Source organism: Trypanosoma brucei, chromosome 4, assembly GCF_000002445.2.
Source record: "Trypanosoma brucei brucei TREU927 chromosome 4, complete sequence".
NCBI classification, from domain to species: Eukaryota; Euglenozoa; class Kinetoplastea; order Trypanosomatida; family Trypanosomatidae; genus Trypanosoma; species Trypanosoma brucei.
This window is the reverse complement of record NC_007277.1, coordinates 1,328,643-1,353,997: the sequence shown is the minus strand read 5'-3', so window position 1 is coordinate 1,353,997 and position 25,355 is coordinate 1,328,643. Positions and strand designations below refer to the sequence as shown.

The following is a 25,355-nucleotide window of genomic DNA, read 5'->3' as shown; positions in this document are numbered from 1 at the left end:
CAGTCCCTGTGACATTGAGGGAGGAAGAGGAAATAAAACAATTTTATGAATGAATGAGTGGAAGCCAACACAAAGACTCATTTATTCATTTATACGCAAACACATAGAAATATGAGTGAAACATAAAACAGATACAAAAAAGGGATGAAAGAAAAGGATGAACAGGATAAACGAGCAGGAATTTGCGCCTCTCCCGCATCGACCGCCCTCGGGGGAGGTCACATGTTTATACTTTTTTTTTCGTTTCGTTTTGTATGGGAAACAATAAGAAGCTAAAGAGAGGAATAATGAATTACTTTGTCATTTCATACAGCAACTATACGGTAACTCATCTCTTCTGTTTTGTTATTTTTTCTTTTCTTTTTTTTTTCGCTTTCTGATACAGTTCCTCATTTGTTTTCTTTTGGTTGTTCATTTCTTGCAGTTGCCGTGTTTGTTACGTTATTTTTCTCTATGTTTCTGGTTTCTGATTTGTATGAATATGTCCCACGTTTTCATTATCCAATCTTTTTTTTGTCTCTTTCCAGCCGTTCGTGGAAACTTTGTGCATACGAAAGAAGAGGAATAAACGGAATGGAACGAAGTGGAGTGGAGTGGAGTGGAATGATGACATCCTTCCATTATGTGACTATTCGGTTTGAGTAAATGAAGTAGTAAAGAGGGACAGACAAAAAGTAAAAGAAGAGGATTGCAACCTTCTCCTTTCAGTACACACGTCAGATACACGCACACAGAAAAAGAAATGAAATGGATGCCTCTCAGAGAACCTGAAACAGTGGAAGTTAGATACGCATCGTAAAGCGGTACTGCTGTGCGCGTAACACACCTATATATATATATATATATATGTTTATATGTGCATGTGTATACCTCCTATTTCAACTGTTTTTAGTCTCTTCGTATGCTCTTCCTATTTCATGTCTTTCTCCTTTTCTTGTGTGTCTCTACTGATGCGGACCGTAATCGTATTATTTGTTTGCCGACTTCGCATTCGGCACGATCACAAAAAAAAAAAGCGTAACATTAACGAAGAAGAGCAAGAAATAGGTTTCCCCCTTAAGGGCGAGAGAAGAGTTGGGGGCACAGTTTCATAAGACAGCTCTGCAACATTTGTAGCTCACTTACATAAGTTCTCACCACTGGCTGGGAAAAAGAATACAAAAAGATATTCTCGGGAAGTAAACGAAAGTTTGGGGTTGGGATTTACTTCATGGAAGCCTTCATCGAAGCGGCAAGGCAGGCCGTAACGGTAGCCGCAGTAGACTTCGGTCCCGTCCAACAGCTGGCTGAAGACGCAGCCAAGGGCGTTGCTGATGGTGAAGCACTAAGAGAAACCATCACAACATTAGTCGACACGTACAGCGCAGCCGATAGCTCACAGGTGGTGCTGCAGTGCTCTCTGATGAAAGCTATCGGGAGTATTCTATGTGCCACAGCATCAAACATTGGGGGCAGTAATTGCCAACTTGCGGTGGATGATTATATTCTTCTTGCGCTCTTTTTTAACGAGATATCAACGGTAGGTGACGTTCAGTTGTTTTCGCTTCTGACAGAAGCCGTGACAGCTCTCTTCCGGCAGACGGCTGCAGTGGCTTTTAAATCAGCTCTGTCGCCAAGCAGTAATGAGACCGAAGATTGCTCATCCATCACATCGCTACGTGGGGAATTGCAGTCCCTCCGGCTCGTTATGGCGAAGCGGCTCGTTGGTCCTTCTAACGCTTCCGAATTCGTAAGTAAACAACATCAACGCCACGACACCGCCATGCAGCTGAAGGTGATAGATTGTCTGCGTGTCTTGCTTCTCTCGCTTCTGGAAGTATCCAATAGTGAGGACGCGACATTAGCAGCGGTTAAGGAAATGCAGAAAGGCGGAACAGGCAATGAAGCTGCCCTGCAGGCGGCGCGCCAGGTCGTTGAAGGGTTGTTTTTGCCCCTTTCCACTGCAGTGGACGCCCTCCGTCCTCATGTGACCAATAGCAGCAGTGGCAAGGGAAGGTTGTTGGTTACACCGCAACCAAATGGTGCACATGGCACGGCCGTTTCGCCACTAGTGCTGGTAAGCACTTTTCGTGTAGTAGAGGAGCTACTGTGGCATTGTGCTGGACGCGGAACTGATGACTCGATTGTTGTCGTTGGGCGTTTCGCAGCGAACCGCTTGCTGACGGCCGTACAGCAATATTTAGTGCTCCAACAACAAAAATCTGTAGAGTCCACAGGAACCGAATCACAGGAAAAACCGGCGGCAGCGTTTGATGTGCTTCGCGCTGCTGGACCTCAGCGCGCTATTCGCCGGCTGCTTTCAGTGGTCCACCGGCAACTGCCTGTGTTCCCCTCGATTGAAAGTGCGGTGACAGCGGCCATTGGTGTCTTTGGTGGGCAATTGGATGTTGACGACCCACTCAAACTTACGAATTTGCAACAAGACGGAGTCGGTGCTGAGAATGGTTGTAATAATGCAACTGACGTTAGCGGCGATAACCGCATTTGTGCTGCTAAATGGGAAGAGGCACCGTCCTCGTCAGCAACCTCGAGGCTGCGTGAGTGTGAGCAGATATTACCTGCGCCCAGCAGTGATGCAGTAGTTAATGAAGGCGCAGCGGCTGACTTTGATGACCCAACGCTTATGGAAGATGGTGCCGATGGAGGGCCACGGGAGACGCTCCTTAAGAGTACTGTCGGGCCCCTCCCGGCGAACGCTCTCGTAGAGATGGTGTTCTTGAGTATCTCACGCCTTGACATTATTAATGAGCAGGGAATTCAGTTGCTGCACATGCAGGGACTTCAACAGCAACAGTATGAAGCAGTACGACGAGCACAAAGGGCAGAACTACAGCGACTTCGTCGTATTGAACAGCAGGGTGTGGAAAATATTCCCGTCGGCAGGTTGTTGGAGCACTTGAAGGAAAGCACGGCAATGTACGCAGCTGGTGCACAATTGCTCAGCAATGAGTCCGGTCTTGCCACAATGCAGCGCGCCGCTCTTTTCTCGTTACTTGACGCATACGATCTGTTGGTGGATGCGCAAGAGGGTCGTGTGCGAGAGGCCCAAGCACTCATTGCCCGTACAATCGCTCAGATGCCCTCGTCGATGATGGATTCTGCGCTAGATGCCGTCTGCGCCCGCTTGAAAAAAGAACTGGCTGCGGCGAGTAGTTTTCAAAAGACGAGAGGAGGGAGCCCAGTAGCGAAGGTTCCACCACTTACATCGGCGTACCAGCTAGCCCTTCAGGTACTCTTCATGCTATACTCAGCACAGGCACCGGTGCATGAACATGACGGCAAGGCGCTGATGTTTGCGGTTTCCCCCTCTTCTGCCTTTGCTAACATGGGGGGTGAGGTGCAGCTACAGTCACGTGCAGTTCTCACTATTGATACGGAAAACCCAGTTGACTGGCTGCAGGCACCGGATATGCAAAGTTCGCTAACTGACCGCAAGCGGCCACGTGACGATGGTAGCTCGTTTGGCGGAAACGATCTCGACTCTTTCCACCGTGAGGGCGTAAGTGGTAGTGAAGAGGCACAGTCGGCAACGGATGGTCCTTCGCGCTTCTTCCGTGAGGACTCTATACAAAACCCTTGTGTGTATAGCCACTTTCTCTGCCGCATGATGGAGGTGCTGACGGAAGGCGAGATGCCAGTGTTGCTTCTCGACTTGCTGTTGCAGTGCCCTCGCATTACTCGCTATGTTTGGCACTATTTGCACAAACACTATTGTCTTTCGCCGGAAAAGGCACGTTGCCTGCTGGGAATGTGGCTTCTAAAAAGTGTCGCCGCGCGCCGCGCAGTTTGTCGACGCTACGCCCTAAACAGCCTTCTCTACATGACTACATCGAGGAGTGAGTATCCACGTCGCCTCGCAGTGAAACAATTAGGTGCTCTACTGGCCTCATCCGCCGGGCTGGACGGCCGGCGCGTGATTGACGATAATGTGGAGACCCTTCTTGTGCGGCACGCCAAGCGGCAAATAGCCGCCATACCAGTCACTAGGCTCCCAACAGCAGTTACGTCTTCAGGGAGTGCTGTGGCGAAACAGGAAGAAGGAGAAACGACCATGACGGGAGGTGATGCGGCGGAAACTCGAGCGAAGGAGTTACAGAAGCTGACCGAAGCACTGGACCGCCATCTTGGGCCATTCCTTATGTTGTGTGCCCGGCAACCGCGCGAGCTCATTCCAGCACTTCTTGACGTGTTTAAAGAGTGCGTCGAACGGCAAAACACCGCCATGGTCCAATTGCTTGCTGATCATGTAGACGTGCGCCGCATGTGTCAGCGGCTCTTTCAAACGGACGCCCTCTCCTTCATGTCGAATGTGATGCCGTATCTCCGTCGGTACAGCAACAGTGCCACGATGCTTGTTCAGAGGATATTGTGGGCGGTTAGTGCTGAGCTACGGTCGATGGGGAAAGGTGGTGAGGTATCAGCAGCGGATCTGGAGGGAATAGCCGCAGCTCTGCTCGGCCACGCACGTGTGATGTATGAAAATAGCGAAATACCTTTCGTATATCACAGTGCTCTCGCGAGCAACGGCGAGCCCGCTGACGTGGTAAACGTGCAGGAATCGCCTGCGTCCCTTCACGACGTGCGGTTCATTGCCCCTTTTATGAGTCTCATTCCGATGGAGGAGCTTAAGAGGACTTACCTCCGTTCGTTTCTGCACTTTGTGGAACAACAGCTCCAGCAACGGGCCGAGGAAACAATGGACAATGACACGGCACCAGAGTCGATGCGCATGAGCGAGGAGGAAATGTCTCGGCTCATTCGCGATGTTGCACAAGAAGTCCTTGTCCGCTCACCAGTGCAGTTTAGTGACGGCTCCCCACGCGGGGTTTCGCGTGTGGATCTTCTTGTTTATTTGCATCACGCTACACGTGGAGTACGCGATGGGGATGCATATCAAAGCAAAGCTCATCAATCCTCTCCCCACTCAACTGTTGTGGAGACACCAATGAGGACTCATGCAGAAACACGTGGCATTCTCAGTTCCTCCGGCCCCCAGTCTCCTGATGGCAGTGTGGTTGGTAACAACGCAAAAGCAAGGACAGCGGAAGGCGAAACCTCGCTCATCGCTGAGAATCTTCCCCTCAGTGCCCTCACAACGAAAGAGGTGATTTGTGTGCTGCTAAAACTGCGGCGGACCTTCGACGAGAGCACGACCGAATACCTCTACGGACCAGCAGAAATCAAAGGGGCAGTGCGACAGTTAATGAAGAACACTGGAGCTACAAAAGTTCCCTCACAGTTGATGGCAACACTGATTTTCGCCTGCGGTCTCCACCCACCACGCGCGGCCGTGGACCTCGTTCGATTTGTCCATCAGGAGGTCTTGCTTCCACTAGCGAAGGACGGAACATGGGAAAAGGATGTTCAGCTGTGGCGCGGTGTCCTCCTCTTCGCAGAGATGCACTACCGTGAGTGCAGCAGCTTCCTCGTAAACCTGCCAGATCAGGTCCTCATCGAAGCACTCCGCGTCCGCCCACAACTGTGTGAATACTTTAGAGAGGAACATGGAAACAACGCATACTTTGGTCATATTCTCGGTAGTCTATAATTGTAGCACAATGTGATAAGCGGATGGGCGAACGTATCTGCTCACGTGCGTGTAGGAGGTAACTGACGTGGTGGAAGCCGATGAGAAAGTAGGGCGGCGGAGAGCCTCATGCACCTGCACGGCAGAGCCACCAACTTGTTCGCTAAATTTTTCGTCATTCTCCGCTACTGATTTGTGACTTTTTGCATGAGTCTGGTCATGTGGTCTACCCACAGATTGTCTCATGAGGTTGAAGAATAATGACGCGTCTTGCCTCCACCTTTAATGGACATCACTACAACTGAGTTGGCAGTCCTTTGGCCACGTCTAAACTTTTGTGTGCTGGTGGCGCGTCGGTAATGGAATATCTTCGATGGTTCCCAACTTGCTCAACGGGGCAAAAGAGTTTTTGAACCTCTGTTTCTACCCTCTTTGAACATGGTATTTCCCCCCTTGTCCATTTACACGCACATAGGCACAAAGGAACTTCACCCATGGATTCTTCATCAAGGAGTTTGAACCACGTTGCGTCGCACAATCCCAACGCCCCGAAGTACGTGTCGATGGAGAGAGTGGGTGTGGCCATGTTGTTGTTCATTCTTTTTGTAGTTATCCTAACTTGCATCGTTTTTATCATCTTCGTATGCCTTATTCGTAACAACCACATTGTATTAAGGCTTTTTACAAACGGGCATAGGCCCCCTGACGCGCTGCCGCCACCCGCTGTGTTGTGTGAGACGAGGCGACTTCGGGCGCTTGGGGGAGGAGTGAACGGAGCGGTTCTGATAGGGGATGAAAACAGGCAGTTGCTTAGCGCCCTGGACATTCCACTCACTCCGGTGCCTTCCCTGTGCGAAGACTGTAAGGAACTGTGCCGTAGTAGCTCCAACTGTTCTACGTTAGATATTGCCATCAACGACGGATGCCTCGCAACTCGCGAGTGCGCGAAGGAGAGTGCCGTGTTGGGTGCCCATGACTGCGGCAAATGCCAACTGGGTTACCCCAAAAGGATTCGCGACTTGTCAACTGATCGCGTGTTTGAGCTGTACGTTAGCCAACCGTCTTCGGCTCTCTACGGTTCGGCACAATACATTACTATTGATAAGGAACCGGACGCCTCAGTGCGCTGCACACGGGAAAGCAGCAAATTAAACCGTAGAGCTAGCGAATCACTGGGAAGCATCTGTTGCGCTCGCACACCGACATCAACCACGAAGACTCAGAATATGGCAGGTGAAGTCTTTGCTGAACCGTTTAGTTCTTTTAGGTGACCCCAGTTGGCAGGGGTTGAGGGAAGCCTAGGAATGGAATAACGGGAGGAGAGTCTCTCCTGTTCGTCCAAAGTCGATTTCCCCCTTCTCTGTAACGACGGTTTTGTGCATATGCTGTTGCCCCGTGGGGATGCGATATATGAAAATCACAGAGCATTGTATCCTTTTGACTCCGCAGTTGGAGCAAAGAAGGGGGAGGGTGCCCTTGTTGTGGGTTCATTATTTGTTCACTCTTTGTTCTCATACCTCCAGCGAGGTACATTGTGTGCGTAGCGCAATGCTACGCAATGGCGAGACTTGCCTTATCATTGTCCTTTCTATTTGGGGTCGTAATTTTGCCTAACATTAGTTTACGCTTGTCTTTTTTCCCCCTTTTTTTAATGGTTGGAAGTCCTCATCTCCGCTAATTTGCCGGTGGCTTCCTTTAGCCCCAAGTGTCGGTGGGTCGTTGGCACTGCCAATATTTTAGTTTTTACCATGCAAACACTCTTTCTGACTGTGTCGTTGACGTCTTTACTTTAGTTTTTTGGTCGCGTAGGGCGGGAATCGGTCCCTTTTCTGGGTTTAGAACAGCACAGCCCAAGATGAGTACATTCTCAACATTTGTTTTTTCTTCAAGTATTCTTTTTATTAAGTTTAGTGGCCTTTTAAACCAATCTCGTGACTGCCCTTCTTTGCTGAAAAGTAATTAAATTTGTGTTAACAGTCCTTATGACCCCCTCCATGGAAATTCCGAGGAATCTGCCGTGAGTTGTTACCCCCTCTATGTTATATTGCATCCGTGGTTGGATGTTGCCCTGCACAATTTCCAGGAAGAAAACCGTCACCGGCTCAGTTTTGGAAACATGTCTTCTTACCCCCCCCCTGACACACACACGTGCTTTTCCCGCTTCATCTACCGCATTCAAGAAAATTCAAACCAATGGTTAAGTAAGTGAGCCACAAGTAGGGGCGCCACTGTTGTCTGCTCGTCTAATATCCGGCATGCGTTTCACCAGCCGCGCTGGCATGGAGGGGAGGATTTTACCAACGGCAGCAAAGCCTTGCTCTTGTATGCAAGCAATGGAGTTTCAACAAATTCCAACACAATCATCTATTCTATTTCGATTCTTGTATATCGCGCCTTGGGGATAAGATACCACTTTTGTGTGGTGGCAACCGGTGCCCCCACCCCTCCAACAACAACGATTTCAATGGCAACAATGTTGTTGATGCGATGAAAAGGAACAACGAGTTTACAGTCAGCACCCTCCAGGAGACCACCAACGCACTGAGAGATTCAGTGGTGGTTGCCGAACTTACCGTCTGTAGGGGGCGGACGCATGTGTTGGAGAGAACATTGACAAAGAGATTAAAGAGGGCCTAGTGCTGTGTTATTCATACTGTTGAGAAAAGAGAGGACAACTCTGAGTTGTGCAAATATTGCCCTAGAGCTGATGAAACTACCGATATAATCTACGACAGCCTACATCTGCAGATGGTACACCGTGATGGCACGCACGTGATGTTTTTCTCACAACGTCCCACCGCTTGTACCGCGGGTGAGGCAACAAAGAGACACGGTTTTCACCCGCTTCTTTGTGTCTCGGTTAACCCCCGTTGGGTGAGTGGGATTCCCAAACACTTCCTCACATTACTCAACCGAAAAAGGGGAGAAAGGCGGAAGCTTGGAATGGATGGGCGCACAGTCACCTACTGCTTCACTTCCCACCCAACCTTTCTTGGACTTTTTCCTGCCTTCTTCTCTGTTTCTATTTCTGTTTCGTGTTTGTTTGTGTGTTTATTCACCACACGCAGGGAGCACCAGAGGCACAAGACCCATACTCACACTAAGCACAAAAATAAAGTTGAAGAGGGGAAAAAAAACAAGCAGTGATCAAGTAGTTATGCGTCGCAACGTCCTGTCATCCCTTAATAGATCTTCGTCCGTCCTGATTGTCAACATTGGAACTTCTGGTGTCGTTCCGGCAGCGGCTGTAGCCTCCCGTTTGCAAACAACGTTCCATGGACCACCAGGTAACGTCCCTCCAAACTTTCGCGCCCCACCACTGAGGGGGGCAGCTCCTACCCAGCACCAGATGTCACCGCAGCAGCAGCAATTCTACCAACAGCAACACATGCAGCAGCAGGAATTCCACCAGCAACAGCAACACATGCAGCAACAGCAGTTCCACCAGCAACAGCACATGCAGCAGCAGCAGCAACCGCAAATGCACTCATCGGCAGTCGGCGCAGAAGCAGAAGATGACTTCGAACCTCCACGAAAGCCATCGGAGCCTCCAAGGTTATTGCGGTTAGACACGAGTGACCGGGGCATCACAACAGTGGCACTTAGTCGTGCACCCGTGAACTCACTCAGTCTAGAGCTCTTTGAAGAATTCAACAGTTGGATGTTGTGGCTTGGTAGTGACGAAAGCTGCAAGGCGATCATTTTGACATCCTCGATACCCACTGTTTTTTCGGCAGGTCTGGACATGAGTGAAATGCACAACCCGGAACCCGAGCGCCTCCGGCGCTTTTGGAAGAGCTTTCAGGAGACGTGGCTCATCCTCAACAGCTTCCCGAAACCAATCATCGGGGCGATTAGCGGCAATTCTCCGGCTGGTGGCTGCGTGCTCGCTCTCGGTTGTGATTCCCGCGTGATGGTCCGGCACCCAGCTGACAAACCCGACCGCCCGTACCGCATTGGTCTCAACGAGACGAAACTTGGCATCACCACACCACCCTGGGTTATTCCCGCCTATGCGTACGTTCTCGGTTCGCGGCGTGCTGAGAGGATGCTTCAACTTGGTGAAACGCCCACCGCTGACGAGGCGCTTCGAATGGGTTTGGTTGATCTGGTTGTGGATGGGGAACACCAGTTGCGCGAGGCAGCCGTGAAGGAGGTTGAGCGCTTCCTGTCAGTTCCGCAGCAGTCGCGCTGGATGTCGCGCGATATGCTCCGCCGTGAGTTCTTGCAGTTCATTGGCTCCGAGGAAGATAGAGAATATGACACGCAGTTCTTCGTGGAGCTTATGATGAACCCGGAAGTGCAGAAGAGTCTTGAAGCTTTCACGGCACGTTTAAAGGGTAAGGCAGTAAGGAAGTGAAGCAACAGCCCGACTGCAGGCACTTTTGTGGTGAGAAAATGGCACGAACCCTTCTTTGGTCAGTAACATTAACAATAAAGATACATATATAAATATACATATTTCACCTAAGGCTGAGCTGTAAGCACAAGTACGTTCGTGCTAACAAAAGCAAGCGTTAACAAAGAGAACGAAGAGGTGTTGAAGCGGGGCGGAGTACCCAGGCAGGGTGGTGAGTCGTGCCTTAATGGGGAAGATTTAATCCAACCGGATATGAGTTGTGATGCTGCATTTTCTCGTCCGCACACAAGGATCGTCGAAGGAGGAGAGGTTCCATGGTCGTTCAAACAAATATAGCTTTTTTAACGCACACGTGGTTGCGGTACACACACGCGCTCATGTATTTTTGTGCACGTTGGTCCTTCTTGCAGTTTCACATCGTTAACTCCTGTTACTTCTTAACTCACTTCTCTACTCTTTTGATCATTTACACGCAGATCTGAGTGCCATCAAATAGTAACGGAAGAGTCACTAGAAGGGAAATCGTGTATCATTGAGCGGGCAGAGATATTCAGTGCGGCTCGGCAACGCATTGAGTGTAATGAGCAACGGTTACAATTGTGTTCGATGAAATGAGCATAAACTTTTAGGTGTCTCATTGGGGTTTCTGGGGTTAAGAGCCCTCCTCTCCCCCCCCCCTGGCAGCAGCAACAGCGGAATAATGAAAACGATGACGGATATGCGACGTACTTTGCACTTACATTTTTTCTTTTGCTTTCAGATGTAGTGTCAAATGGCTTGAAGCCGAAATGAGCTGCGGGCAGGAGTTCTAACAGTCTTGAGAACTCGGCTCGTGCACTAAAGTTGTCGTAGCTACTTGGTTGGGATCCATTCTGATGAGTGCGAATCTATGAGAAGTCGATGGACTGTGCCGGATCCCACGAATTGCAATCGACCCGCTAAACTACAAACCGGCGGGCCGGTCGATTCGTGACCCTGTGTAGCGCAGAGAAGGTGTAAGAGCATAAGGCTCATTTGTTTTACTTAATCTGCGTCACTTCCACAATGGTATATTTTAACTCCCTCTCTCTTTCCCCATCCAAGCAGTTCAGCAATGTGCTCGAGTGGCAACTCAAATTTTACATGCACATCCACTTTTCCTGTCCCTCCCCACTAGTTCTTTTTTTCCCTCTTTACAGCGTAGTCTGTTGGCTGTCGTCTTTCCGGTACCGCTTTTTTTCATTATACACGAACGGTAAAATTGCACACCACCGCTTACGCACCAGCAACAAGAGCGTCTGGAGTCGGTGAAAAGCTCACAAAAAGGAAGAAGGAGGAGATGGCGCAAGTCACCCAAAGACAGCGAGGCCAGTGGCGGGCGCGTCGGGGTTGTGATTTTGTTCTCGAAGGTGTCCCCATGTATGATTCACCCGATTTGAGTAGTGAAAGTAGTGACAGTGAGGAACCTCAGGGGGTCATCACACGGGGCTTTCAAAGCGTTAATCCAACTGAGCACGGCTACCCAGCCCGACATGTAGCCACCTATGCAACCATGCAACCAACAACTGCAGTTTGGCACCCCAACGCAGGCTGGCAAAAAGCACTTTTGCAGCAGAGGCTGTATGAAGGGCAGCTACAGCAGCAGGAATTGCTTCGCGCCGAGCAGCCGAGACACCAGCAACAAGTTGCCCGCAACCGCTACGGCGCACGCGAACCCCGCCGACTCCCTGGTTTAAATCCTGAAGGCAGAGAGAGCCCCGTAATGCCCAAGCAGTGCCAGTTAGTTGATGATGTCGACTACGTGAAGTACTTCTCGGAGGAGGCCAAGACCGGGTTGTTCACCATGTCCTCGGCTTTTAACGTCCGTTCCCTCGGTGCCGTAGCTTCACACTCTCAAGGCGCACGCAACTTGCGCTCCGGTCAGCAACAGGTGCAGTGCCTTGACAACTCCTCCAACGGCGACAAAAGCACTGCAGATTATTACATACTTGGGGAAAGTGGTGGTGGAAGTTATGTAGAAACCCAGCAAACGGTAAACGGTGGCGAGAGCCGACAACTTGAGACTCGCGGCATACAAACCACCAGTGGGTGTTCACCGAGAAATGAGGGTGTGCATTATTTGAGTAATGAATTCAACTCAACTGGAGCATTGAATCTCTACGCCATCGACCTAGACAACAGCGGCATCTACACACCAGCAACATGCGGTAGTGTTGATAGAGCTGCCGCATCTCTCGAGAGGCGTTGCAACAGTGATATGTCACAATCCAACCGGACGTCCGTAAACACCAGCTCCACAGGGGGTTGGACGACAGCGTCAACAGCTACCATTTCGCAGTATAGAAATGTGGTTGCGGGGGAATCCGGGCACACTCACTTTTGCAACACTGATTATAACTTTGCGCCATCCGGAATGTGGCGGAGCAACTCCAGCACATTCCGCGGTGTTTGTCTTCACATTGAGCCGACCTCGCCCTCTGCTCCTCCTCACACGAACGCAAATTGGAGGGATGATAACGAAGGCTGCAAAATGAGCGTTTCTCCATTTTTAGCGGAGTCGAGGAACTCACTACTCGGTGGACAAAACTTTCAACACCTTTTATACAAGCAAGAAGACCCACAAGTTGATGAAAGGTATGATAATGCAATATCTGACCATCCAATGCCACGGGAGTACTGCTACATGGAGAGTTACTTGACGGACCCGAAGGCGCCCATTCAGGCGAAACCGGATAAAGTCCGGCCTCCCGTTTTATCGGATGAAATAACCGGGAGGGGTGAAACGCGTGCAAGCGGAAAGCTGTCGACTCGATTGTCTCCCGTCCGCGGTTTCTGCTACGGGGTATAAAAATAATAATAATTATTATTATTACTTTTTGTGCATTGGATGGTGTAAAGGAAGGGGAGAAAAAAAAAGGTCCTTCACATCATCAAAGAACCAGAAGGGGAAAGAGGAGTCCGCACACGTTGGGATACTCGGTTACTTGAAGAGTCCTTTTTTTTTTCTGTCTGTAATCTTTTATTGGCGCTTACCATTTCTCCGCTTATCTCACCGTTATTGTCACCACCACTGCTATTCTTATTTTACTGTTTTGTATTTGTTGTGTTTGTTTCCCGCCTTCTGTGTTTTGTTTTGATTTGTGGCTTGGTTACGTTTTATCAGTGACGTGATGCCGTTACCTATAATTATATGCAAGAGAGGTCTTTCGGTGGGTTTGTAAATGCTGCGAAACTTTATGCGTAGAGATACAATCCAGAAAGTTAGAAGTAAAAAAAAAAAGAAATGGCGGAAGGAACTGAAAAGTTGAGTACGCCTCCGCCAGACCCGCGGTTTCGTTAATATCGTTATTGCCATTGTTTTCGAAGAGATCTTTTTTACGGTTCGCTGTTCCGTGAAAACACTTGTTTCTGTTATTATTTTTTTCCTTTTCCTTCTTGCTTAGTTTTGCTAATGCACCTATAAGTAATATATATATGTATATATATATATGTGCGCAAACTCCCTTTCTCCCTGATTAAAAATAAATATATTGAAATACCTAAATATTAAAAAATATCCGTATGCATTTAATTTTGTATTTCGTATATATATATATATATATATATATTTCTTTCCCCTCCCGTCCACTTCAAGCCAGGCTAACCTCTGGGTTTCTGTGTAAATCGAGTTTGTGACAGACCACTACGACTTGATGTTCTGTACTGGATTTTTACACGAGAAAATTACGTTGTATTGTTTTTAAGGGGGGAAAAGAAAGGAAATTGTGAGAAATGAGAAAAAACGAAATGAGACAGTAGGAGTCACGTGCACGAACTAAAGAAAAAAAACGAAATAAATGTGCTATCAGTGGTTTGCTACGATGCACACAAACCTGAACGACACCGTTGGTTTTGTTGCCGTTGCTTTAATAAGAATAAAATTATTACTACAGTTCATTTTTTTGCTTCTTCACTGTACCGAAAAAAAAAAGAAAATAGAAGCAACAGCTGCTTGCATTGGAGGGGGGGGGGCATTATTCCCATATACAGAAATGAGTAAACAAGTATGTGGTTAATCAGTCGTAAATAGAGGAAATGATCAACTTCACCCTTAAAATATGTGTGCGGGTACCACCATTACAGTTGATATTACGATTGTATCTATCAGTTGTGGATCGATACCGTGTAGATGGGCGTGCACTGTGTGACCCTGATTTTTTTTTTTAAAAAAAACTCTCGTGCGAGACACGAGGGGTGGAATAAAAGTAAGACGGACATAACGTAAAGGTGGGGGGAAGAGAGAGAGGGAGAGGGATTGAGCGGAAAAGAAAAGGGTGTGCGATTACGCACTCTATCATTCTCCATTCTGCCCAATCTGTATTTGCCGCAGCATCCCTTTCATACATGACGGCTCGCATTCGTAATTTCATAATTCTTTTCGCTGTTCTTTTTGTTTATCACCATATCTTCTCTCTTTGTCTTTCTGTTTGCCCCTTCTCCGCCTTGACGGAGTTTCTCCTTGTACCCTTAACCGGTTTTCCCTATTATTATTATTGTTATTGTTATTATGATACGCTGTACCTGTTTCCTTCGCTTTTTATTATTTTTGTTATTAATCCCTTTTTGTTTCGTAATTATGTTTTGGCAACCTCCGCGGCCGCAACCAATATGAGGTTGGGAACATTTTCCTCTAACCTCTTTTCTCACCATTGCCTCATACTTCATTGCTCCCCCGCCGTCGACAGATGTTGTCTTAGTGTGTTGCGTGTGCTTGCAACGATGCTATTGTTTTTCCTCCACCAAACCAAACTGTGGGGGAGATCACCTCTCTCTCTCTCTATCATTGCCCTTTTTATGCATGTATAGCAGAAGATTACACACATCATACTCAAAGTTGCAAGTGCGCAGGTACTGGAGAGTTGGAACCCATATGGGCCACCAACTGTGTGAGGGCGATGTGGAGCTGGGCGATCGTGGAACAACGTTTGGACACAGCGAAGGTATCAATCAGTTGAAGCAAGGCACGTACAAACTCTACATATCGGAGGATGACAGCCTTTGCAATGTACCACAAGGATCATGTACATGCACCGGCGGTGTTGGGGAGCCGTCACATCCACGCTGCACAGGGGTGATGCCACCGCGATTTCATCTGATAACCCAATCCACAGACGGAATTATCTATGAGCGGAGGGATTTGACGGGGATGGGCTCGTTAACCGGATTGCTACACGAAGCGGCGGTATCTGACCCGCCACTCGCGTTCTTTTGGATAGACACCAGTGGTGTGCCGCAACCGGAGGACTTAAGTGCTCTCTTCGAATTCGTTAATGTGAATCCCTACACAGAGTGGAGGTGGCGAGCTTTGGCTGCCGCCTCTATTAGAAATGATTCAGGTGATTGCCCGCCGAGCAATGGCGTTGATGGAGCAACCAATGAGTTAGCGCAGGAGGATGCTGACAGTTATTATGACAATGCAACTGAGCTGGATTGCCTGCGGGCGTTTGTGGAGGAGCAGTATGTACAACTCCGCATCACTGTTCTACAGGCCCAGAGTGCAATGCCGTGTTGCTTGCGCTCAGCGGGAAATGGAGAAATCGGTGGGAAGGTGGAAGGACCTGGCAAACATCAACAACAACAACCCAGAAATTTGCGAGCAAACCTGTTTGACGCATGTGAATCAGGTGCACTAACATCCGTGCAGGCATTGTGTTTCCGTAATGGAGTTGTTACATGGAGGCCGCAACCTGCAATAGAGGGATGGGAGTATATTTCGCATCGCCTTATTCGCCGCCTGCAGGATGCCAGCGGTGGTGAAGACATTAAACCGCAAAATTTGCTCTCCACATCTTTGTTTGCGTTAACCATGCTGGACGAACTGTACATGGCGTTCCTTCCCGATATAACGGTTGTTAATAACGAGGTGGACGAGATTGAATCGATGTTGCCACTTGTGCGTCAGCGGCCGTCGGACCAGGCGGACGTATTGCGGCGCGTTCAGCTTCTGCGTCGGAATCTTTCAGTACACCGCCGGATTCTGATGAGCAAAGTAACCGTTCTGGAGCTTCTAAACCGGCCCACTGTGCGCGTGCTTTTGTCATTCATGAACACAAGCACGACATCTAAACTCGATACAGTAGTGCGGTATGCCAGTAGTTACGTGGACATCGCTCGCCACATCTTACCCACACTCTTCAAGTTGGACAATGCCCGCAGGGTTCTCACCAACTCCATCATCATCTATTCGTCAGGAGCATCCGCCACGAACAACTGCAACAGCAACAAGTCGGATACTTTAAACGTCACATTGGGTTACGTCGCTTTGATATCTATTCCACCAACCATTGTAGCTTCCCAATGGGCACTTGAATTTCACGTCCCATGGCGAGCAGGTGATTCCACCACACAATTTTGGGCCATGGTGGGCGTAATGGGTGCCTGTATGCTCATGGTGCTCGTCTACCCGGTGTACTGTTGGATCAGGGGAAGACCTGACAAGTTTGTCTTTCGTTAGTGCGGTGCCGTGCTGTAACTTCTTGTCCGATGTGGAAAGCAAGTGAAGAACCCGCCCTTACCCAAATAACCCTCTCCAGGATCATCGTTTATCAGTCGTCCCTGAGCCACGTCTTTCCTCATTCTTGGGATTACAAGGGGCCAGTAAGCTTAAGGAGTGGGGTTTTCAACGGTCTGCGAGTATATTTTTTCGTGGAGAAATCTTTTATGTTCATGGTGTTCTACAGACACCCCGAGTTTATACTATTCTTTCTTTATCATTCCTCTCCTCTAGTCTCCTAACGCAAACATGTTCGAGTATTAACGCTTCACAGCACCGACTTCGTACGCTGTCTACTGCTATAAGGTTCTTTTTCTTCTATTTCTTAGTGGGATGCTTTCCTGGGCTTTGGCCGTCTTCTTACTCTGTTGTCACACGTAGCATCGAACGAAACGGGAGACATGCGGCCGAGTTAACTTGTTTTTTTTCCTTTCGTGGGTCCTTGGGGGAGTAACTCACATGCTTGAGAGGGGTTGCACGCGCTCTCCTAGTCGCAACCTTCATCATTTGCATAAGGGACCAATTTAACTGGTCACATTACTTAATCTTACTAAATGACACCTGTGGGGGCTCGAACATCAGATCCTAATTTTCTTAAAATTTTACTACATTGTTTCAGTGCTACCGCCTCGCCTCTTGAATAACACTACATGTTTATACCTGCAATACATCTATCCACTCGCGACATTTTCCTGATTCGTATTAGTTCTCGAAGTGCGAGACTAAGGAAGAGAATGGGAAAGGTGGAAAGCGGACCACAGCAACAAATGAGTCAATATTCGAAGTGCGCCAGTTCCCGAGTCCAACGTTTGGAGCGAAAGTGGCTGAGAGGTGGGGGGAGGTAATAACCATACCGATGCATATAAATAAAGATGTCACTGAGTTTTGAACTAATAATTGTTCGGTGTCGACTCCCTTTTCTTATTGTTGATGCCGAAACTGCACGGACACGGTAATGGCCACTTTTAGTGTTGCTGGGGGCGCCTTTCATAAATGAATGATAGCGAAGTACAGAAAGCGCTTCAAATGCTTGCAAATGAGTTGTGTGTGTGTGTGTGTGTAAACAATCGCCAAGACCCCACCGCTGCCCCTGCAGCTACTGAGAAATTCACGATTGAGGATATACGCCGAAATGTAACAGTGTAGCAGTGTGCGAGGAGTGTGTTCATGCGGCGCTGCAGATGTTGAACTTGATGGCATTTGGCTCGTATATTACCACCCCAACCTGCAGAACGGACTCTTGTTTTATTTAATGTCATGTGCTTATTATAACTAATTGCGAAAATACAAAGTAAGGGGTGGTGGGTATTTAGGTCCTTTTGTGGAGAGGCATCAACGTGAACCGTAACTCCTTCACACAACTTTCAGGGTGTCCATCGGTCAACGCCGAGGTGCGTTACGCGATGAGACTTCTACTGAACCGCAACGATCTGAAGCTGCACAAGTTTGTGGATTGCGTTTGCACGGACGAAAGCAATTTTTCAAACCATACCCCACGTAATACCCTATCGGTGAATGAAGCAAGTCTAGCTGTGTGTTTCAGCATGATCAACTTACGATTCTGTTTATCTATACGTTCGTTTCCTCAGGCACAAACACGTATATTTTGTTTGTTTGTTTGTTTGTTTACGTATACATGCTTTTGTGTGTGCACATGGAGTACATCAGATTCTCTTATGTGGTTTCCCAAGTTGTTACATCTGGTTCATGTCTTTGTGCTTCTCATTACGTGGGGGCGCGCGTCTTTGTATGTCCCGACATGTTCTTGCGCGTAGACAAGAATTACTAATTTGCTCCTTCCATTTTCTTCATACGACCTTTTATCGCGGGAAATAGTATTTCGGTGGAGGGGAGAAAAAAAGAGAATAACAACACTAACGCTACTCCTCATATAAGTGAGGCCGAAGGGACAGGAAAACCTGATTGGAATTAAAACAAAAGGTGACTGAAGTACCTTTGCACCTCCCAACCGGAAGTAGTAACAGTCAAGTACACCACACAGCGATCGTAAAGGAATAGGGAGGGTAAGACAATTTTAATAAAAGCTATTGTTATTATTACTATCAACGCTCACACGTCTTTGTTTTGTTTTTTAGGCAGTATTTTACCTTTAGTGGTAAGTGCCCGCAAAACTAAGGAAACATCCCCAATTGGTGACAAATAAGGACACAGAAAACGATAGATATATATACACACTTAAGTATATACATATATATATATATATATATATACAAACAGAGAACGTGAAAAAAGACTGGTGAAAAGAGCGTGTCATAGGACGTGTTCAACTACTATTACTGTTTTCAATATTGAGGACACGTAAAGTGTTGGAGGTTACATCAAAAAGGAAAAAAAAGATGATTCCGAACCGCTCCATGTGTTTACTCGGCATATGCTCCGTTCTAATCGTCTCCCTTTTATCCAATGCCGGAGGTCAGGAACGAAAACACCAGCACACGGTAAAAGGGAAGTTTCAGAAGCCGAAGGGGTGGAAGCGGCTCTTTGGTGTGTTATCACACGTGACACCTCTCGCCGTCAGCACACACAAGGCAGCGGCTCGTAATGAAGGAGGTGGCGGTACCGGTGAAACCGGAACCAGCCACGAGAAGGCGGGGAATTACCGCCCGATCCTTGACCTCCTCACGGTGAAGACAGCTTCCGTTTCAGACGTTGCGAAAACGAACAACGAAGGCAGAGGAAACTTTCAAGGCAATGAAGTGAGAAGCCAAATGAGTATGAACGGGTCGTCCCAGCCACAGGGCGGGTATGTGGTTCATGTGTCTCCCAACACTATGAGCTATCTGGAATTCGAGAGCAGTACGCGGTCTGAGGTCAAAGTTGTGACGCAGTTGCTGAGTCACCGTTACGACGCCAACATTCCTTCAGACAATTGTATAGGCTACTTCGTTAGTGTGGAGATACGTGCTAAGAAAGATGTGAACTTGACGGCACTCACCGAGCGCGTGGCGCACGCTGCAACCAATGGAAAGGAGGGAAACGGCGGTGGCAACCCAGGGGATGGAAGCGGTACAGAAGAAGAGCATGAACAAAAGGGGGGGTGGAAGGCTTTCTGGAATGCTATCGTCACGATGCTCGACACCAGTAATTTCTGTGAGTTACTACCAATGGTTATGCTGCGGGTGGAACCGGAACCAGAACCCCAACCGTACGTGGTCTTGCTCAACGCCCAACTGGGGGTGAGTGGAAGTTATTACCGCGCGGGCAAAGATTGCCAGGTGAAGGTGTATATCACACAAACCCCTAAGGAGAAGGAACGCCTCATGCAAAACGTCTTCGCCCTGGGTGTTCCGCTTTTCATTCTGTTAATCACAGCACCAATCACATTTATGTACGCGCATGTGTTGAAGGATTACCTTGCGGATATTGATGTGGTATTGTGGTTGGTTTATCCGGCAGTGGCATTACGGAATACACTGGTACGCTTCTTCGCATATCTCTACCAGTTAGTGCAGGGAACACGCGCACGACGTCAGGAGGAACAGCGTCAGCGCCAGCTTGAAGAGCAACATCGGCGCATCATGGAGCAAACAACCTTCACACCGACGGGTATGGACATGAACGATGGTAATAACGGTGATGTTGACACAAATTTGTACCCTCAGTCACAACACCTCGGGAGTCGAAGTCCACTGGAAGAGGAAGGAGGGCGTGGAAATCCCAGCGAGCAAGAGTTTAGGGAGGCCTCGAGTGGGACAACAGCCGTTCGGATGGAATTTATACCACCACATGCACCGAAGGGGGGACTACGAGCGGATGATGTCGTCATATTGGAGGACATGGTTGACATGGATCTAGACGACAACGAAGACAACACGCGCAGTAATTTAAAGCGACCGCTCATAGCGAGTCCGAAGAAGGCGCCCAAGCCGTTTGGTGATGCGAGAGACGAATATGCAGGCTCCACAGCCGCCGCCGCCTCTCTATCACGAAATGCAGTGAACAATGGTAGTAATTGCAGTAACAACAACAACTATAGCATTTATTCAGAAACTGAGGTTGAGCAGAGGAATGCCGCACCTTCAGTACCCGCAGTGAGTTGTAGCGAGCAGACGAAAGTGGTTGGGGATGAGGAGGATGAAGGGGAGCGCATCTGCCGCATTTGCCGCGACGACGAATCCGAGGAGCCAGTAATATCTGCGTGTGAGTGTATAGGCTCTGTTCGGTGGATTCATGCCTCTTGCCTTGACAAGTGGCGCATCGAAAGCACCAAACGCAACATCCGCAACGTAGACCGCTGTGAAATATGCAAAAAGCCCTTTCGCGTCCCCATAAGCCGCCGCGCTCTAGTAGTGAAGAATTTAAAAGGAGTCGGCTCCGGTCTTCTGCTGGTACTCAGCAGCGTATTCGCCTTTGTAGCTGTTACCGCGGGTCAGCGCGTAACGTTTGGTGAGATGACCTGCCGCGCGCCGTGGCATGCCGTTTCCTATGGTACAATGTTTGAGTTCGATGGAGTTATCCTCACCGTATTCCTGCAATTTATGTTGACAATGCTGGCGGCATTTGCGTTTTCTGCAGTGTATGCCAATTTTCACACGGATCCAGAGACGCTGGCTTATTTGATGGCCTTCCAAACTCTTCCCCCGTTTTGGACCCGAAGGAACACGTGCATAATAGTGTTGATCTTCGTGGGTGGGGTGTTGCAAGCGTTAGCACTTGGTTTTTTGGTGAAGCTGTTCATCTACCGCACGAGCAGCATCGTGTGGTCGTGGGAGGCGTCGCCCTGTACCGGCGCAGTGTTGTTCCTCGGCTATGCCACATTCGGGACGTCGTTGTCAACAGTTATTCATGACTGGTTGCGGCGCCGACAGCAACGACGAGCGGAGGGACAAGCACTCGACGTAGAAGAAGAAATGGAGGGCTCACAACAACAAGTGGTCGTGAATGAAATGCAGAACCGAGAGCAGCAACAGTTGCCCTAGATATAATCGCAACAGCGCCTGGTGCTCGTTTTTTTTTTAAGAAAAAAAGGAAGAACAGAGGACATTCTAGAGGGGTTGAGGGTTGAAGGTGGCTGCACACTAGGCATCTCGAAGATCTAGCAAAATGTTATTAAGGATCCTAAACGGAGGAAACTTTTTAAAAAAAAAAAAAGAAAAACGAAGAAAAGGGAGGAAGGGAAAATGAGGCGACAGGGGACTGACTAAAGAGAGGAATGAGGTGGGCATGTGACTTCTTTTAGTCGTTAGTTGCGCGAAAGTGACAGAAGTTGGGGCAAACACAAGCAATATGACGAAGTTTTTTCGCCAGTTCCCCACTGCCGCCTCTATATTTCCCACCACCGCACATATGTGTATCGTCATAACTACTTCCCTTTCTCGTCGCATTACTATTGTTGTTACGTCTGTTTGAAAGCGGTCGATATTATTATTATTATTATTACTGTTACGTCAATTTCATCGTACGATCTTACCTCACCCACAATCAACACCCACGCATTTATCGGTGTCTCAAGGAGTATATCCGTCCGTTTGGTCCTTGTTTCGTTTGGTTTTTGTTGTTTTCATTCTTTTTTCTCTTGTATTTTTGTTTACATCGGTGACATCTGTGCGCTCGTCACTATCGGCCTCTGATTCCATCTGTTCCTTGTTTTATGTTTTTGTTACCCCGGCTGCTTTTTAACAACCTGAAAAGCATCAGTGAAATCAGTAACTGGCTGAGTGAAAGTGAATGGGGCTGTGGAAGAATAAATGTGAAAGAGGAAGTGGCTCGATATCGTTTAACTGTATCCCTTTTTCTCTTTTCGTTTGTGTATGTGTGTGTGTGTGTGTCCATCTTGTTTCCCCTCCCGTTTACGTCGCAGCGGTGATGTATTTATGCTGTGGACGGTTCTCGCACGCGTTACATACACATATTCTTTTTTTTTTTTTACACTTATATCCACCCCCCCCCGTATTAATTGTTTTATGTCTCCTTACTTGTTATTACTTGCTGTGGCAGAATGAATGGAAAAAAAACGAGTGAGAGACTTCGTTCGGTCCGTTCCGTCTTGTTTTCTTTCATTTCATGTTTTGTGGTAGCGTTTTATCTAAGGTGTAAAAGAGTTGCTTTTCACCATTACTTAACCGGATCCCCGATACGTAGTTGAACGAACGAGTGATAAAAGTGTCTATTTATTTATGAAGAAGATCGCACACAAAGAAACAGTAAAAAATATAAATTATATATATATATATACATAGCCGTTTCCAACAGCGGCAGGAGATATTAACATTTCGTACGCTTTATTATATGGTCCTCTGTCTTCCCTTTGTGCTACGAAGATTGTATGTTGTGCGAAAGGATACAATTTCTTCCTCTCACACTGCTGATGGATTGGCAAAATTACGAAAACAATTCGCTTAATCACTCTGGTTTATAAGTTTCCCTCCTCTCCCCTCTTCTCTTCTCTTCCTCAAAGTTATGGGTTGTTTCACTTCTCCCTGGTTCTAACGGAGTGTTCCCCAGTTAAATGCCGTAGTGAAAAGGAAATATATATATATATATATGAAAAGGGAGATGCAAAATTAGTACCAACAGCGATGCAACGAGAAGTCCACCACCATACAAAGGGTGGAACAGCATTGACAACAGAAGAATACACACACACACACACACACACACTTCCACGACTGTCAAGCCTCTTTAACACTCTATCAGCGCATTGAAGCAACGCAAACCATGAAAACCAAAATATGTGTCCTCATAGTGCGAAAAGAAATATATGAAGGGAAGTTCGCTGAACTGAGAGTAAATTCCGTCTAAAAAATTATGGAAAACACCAGCAAAATGGCTTTACCAAAAAATAAAACAAAATAATAATAAAACATATAGCATATAAACATTGATAATGCAAAATGTTTTTGGCGAAGAGAAAAGGGGTACTATATGGAAATAACACAAAATGTGCTTTTCCCTTCTCCTATACTCTCTTCTACATTTTTTTGACTGCACACCAAAACACACACACACGTATACCAGTACAAAGAGAATACGAGCAACGAAGGCGCAGACTCGATTGTGACTGACTCCTGCTCCCGAGAGGTTCCCACCGCCATGGAAGTCAGGAACGAACCAATCGGATGCTGCGACGCGGCTGTAGACCCCAAGTCACAAGAGCAGCGGGAGGGAACCGGCTTCCTTGCACGGATGAGCACATTTGTGGCCACCGCCATCCCACCCGGAGGCATTGCCGCAAGTGCTTTCAACATCGCATCATCAACCGTTGGAGCTGGTATCGTCGGTCTACCCTCCGCTGCCAACAGTAGCGGACTCGTTATGGCTATTGTATACCTCATTATAATTACTGTTATGACTATATTCTCCATATATGCCCTCGGTGTCGCTGCAGACAAAACAAAAACACACGACTTTGAGGGTGTGGCAAAAGTATTGTTTGGTGCCAAGGGATCCTACCTTGTGGCCGCAACCCGTGCCTTTCATGGCTTCAGCGCCTGTGTGGCGTACATAATATCCGTGGGTGATATCCTCAGCGCAATACTTAAGGGTACAGATGCGCCAGACTTCCTTAAGGAGAAGTGGGGTAATCGCCTTCTGACTTTCATCATGTGGCTATGTTTTATGCTACCACTCGCCATTCCACGAGAGGTGAATTCCTTGAGGTACGTCTCGACCTTTGCTGTTAGCTTCATTGTCTACCTTGTGATCGTTATTGTGGTGCATTCATGTATGAACGGGTTGCCGGAAAACATCAAGAACGTCAGCGTGGGCAGGAATGATGTGGCTGCAATTGTGCTTTTTAACAGTGGGAACAAGGCCATCGAAGGACTTGGGGTGTTCATTTTCGCCTACGTCTCACAAATTACGGCGTATGAGGTTTACATGGACATGGAAGACAGGTCTGTACGCAAGTTTATCGTCGCCACGAGCATCGCGATGGCAACGTGCTCCGTGCTGTATGCCATGACTGCATTCTTCGGTTACCTTGACTTTGGGCGTGATGTTACAGGCTCCGTGTTATTGATGTATGACCCCGTGAAGGAGCCGGCAATTATGGTGGGATTCATCGGCCTGCTCGTAAAACTATTCGCATCTTACGCGCTGCTCGGAATGGCATGCCGTAACGCGCTGTACAGCATTATTGGTTGGGATGCGGAGAAGGTGATCTTCTGGAAGCACTGTGTTGCTGTCGTAACCCTTTCCGTAATTATGCTGCTTTGTGGCCTATTTATTCCAAACATTAATACAGTACTTGGCCTCGCTGGTTCGATCTCTGGTGGACTTCTTGGATTCATTTTCCCTGCTCTGTTGTTATTGTATGCCGGTGGATTTACATGGCAGAAAGTTGGGCCCTTTCACTATATCGCGACGTATACGTTGTTGCTTAGTGGTGTGCTGGCCATTGTGTTTGGCACGGGGGCCACTATACATGGCGTAGTGGTGGGAAATTGACAATTGATTAAAAATGCCTTAGTCACAGATGTCCTTTAGTTGTCATTGACTCTTTCACGGTCCTGTTTGTTGGGATTTCCTGCGTCGTCAATTATTGATGTAGGTGGATAATATGGGTGTGTTCTAATCGTAAACTTCTTATTTAATTTTGTGTAATGGTTTTCCTATTTTATATAAGCACGTAGAAGAAACCACTCCTTCATCCACTAACGGTGATGTTATCGCCCCACCAGCACATTACTAGATGCTGTTCGTGTTGTATTTATCCTAAGATGGCAGCATTAAATTTTCCTATTAACAATAAAGTACAGTTGTTGTGTTCTTCACAACGTGCGCAACAATCCTAGCGTAATTCAGCAGTCAGACAATCCTACCACCTAAGAAGGATGTCCGCCCGCCTTCTCTTCATTTTCTGTCACCACTGCATATCCATCATCTTCGGTTATTCACAACCGCATGGATGATCATCCCCTAAACAATTACTCTCCATTACGCTGTTTGCTCCCTTTTTCTTTTGCGTATGCACGTAAGTGCGCAAGCAAGGCAAA

General features: G+C 47.8%; 7 protein-coding genes across 7 annotated transcripts, besides 17 other annotated features; all 7 read left to right on the top strand.

Moving 5' to 3' along the window:
- Positions 1-25,355: part of a sequence feature (sequence corresponds to BAC RPCI93-3M17) that runs on past both edges of the window.
- Positions 329-369: a sequence feature (A-rich).
- Positions 571-606: a microsatellite.
- Positions 828-869: a microsatellite.
- Tb927.4.4930 (hypothetical protein, conserved) lies at positions 1,211-5,548 on the top strand (the record flags this gene model as incomplete). The annotated part of the gene is made up of 1 exon (XM_839549.1): positions 1,211-5,548. The coding sequence occupies one exon, from the start codon at positions 1,211-1,213 to the stop codon at positions 5,546-5,548; it is 4,338 nt and encodes a 1,445-aa protein (XP_844642.1).
- On the top strand, positions 6,112-6,798 carry Tb927.4.4920 (hypothetical protein, conserved; the record flags this gene model as incomplete). Its single annotated transcript, XM_839548.1, has 1 exon — positions 6,112-6,798. One exon carries the CDS (start codon positions 6,112-6,114, stop codon positions 6,796-6,798), a length of 687 nt encoding a protein of 228 aa, XP_844641.1.
- Tb927.4.4910 (3,2-trans-enoyl-CoA isomerase, mitochondrial precursor, putative) lies at positions 8,685-9,887 on the top strand (the record flags this gene model as incomplete). Its single annotated transcript, XM_839547.1, has 1 exon — positions 8,685-9,887. The coding sequence occupies one exon, from the start codon at positions 8,685-8,687 to the stop codon at positions 9,885-9,887; it is 1,203 nt and encodes a 400-aa protein (XP_844640.1).
- Positions 8,868-9,042: a microsatellite.
- Tb927.4.4900 (hypothetical protein) lies at positions 11,206-12,714 on the top strand (the record flags this gene model as incomplete). The annotated part of the gene is made up of 1 exon (XM_839546.1): positions 11,206-12,714. One exon carries the CDS (start codon positions 11,206-11,208, stop codon positions 12,712-12,714), a length of 1,509 nt encoding a protein of 502 aa, XP_844639.1.
- Positions 12,710-12,738: a sequence feature (AT_rich).
- Positions 13,333-13,356: a microsatellite.
- Positions 13,381-13,423: a sequence feature (AT_rich).
- Positions 13,450-13,474: a microsatellite.
- Positions 14,388-14,414: a microsatellite.
- On the top strand, positions 14,704-16,359 carry Tb927.4.4890 (hypothetical protein, conserved; the record flags this gene model as incomplete). Its single annotated transcript, XM_839545.1, has 1 exon — positions 14,704-16,359. The coding sequence occupies one exon, from the start codon at positions 14,704-14,706 to the stop codon at positions 16,357-16,359; it is 1,656 nt and encodes a 551-aa protein (XP_844638.1).
- Positions 18,004-18,026: a microsatellite.
- Positions 18,577-18,629: a microsatellite.
- Tb927.4.4880 (hypothetical protein, conserved) lies at positions 18,756-21,338 on the top strand (the record flags this gene model as incomplete). The annotated part of the gene is made up of 1 exon (XM_839544.1): positions 18,756-21,338. The coding sequence occupies one exon, from the start codon at positions 18,756-18,758 to the stop codon at positions 21,336-21,338; it is 2,583 nt and encodes an 860-aa protein (XP_844637.1).
- Positions 21,498-21,540: a sequence feature (T-rich).
- Positions 21,779-21,804: a microsatellite.
- Positions 22,165-22,187: a microsatellite.
- Positions 22,564-22,593: a sequence feature (AT_rich).
- Positions 22,996-23,019: a microsatellite.
- On the top strand, positions 23,452-24,807 carry Tb927.4.4870 (amino acid transporter, putative; the record flags this gene model as incomplete). The annotated part of the gene is made up of 1 exon (XM_839543.1): positions 23,452-24,807. The coding sequence occupies one exon, from the start codon at positions 23,452-23,454 to the stop codon at positions 24,805-24,807; it is 1,356 nt and encodes a 451-aa protein (XP_844636.1).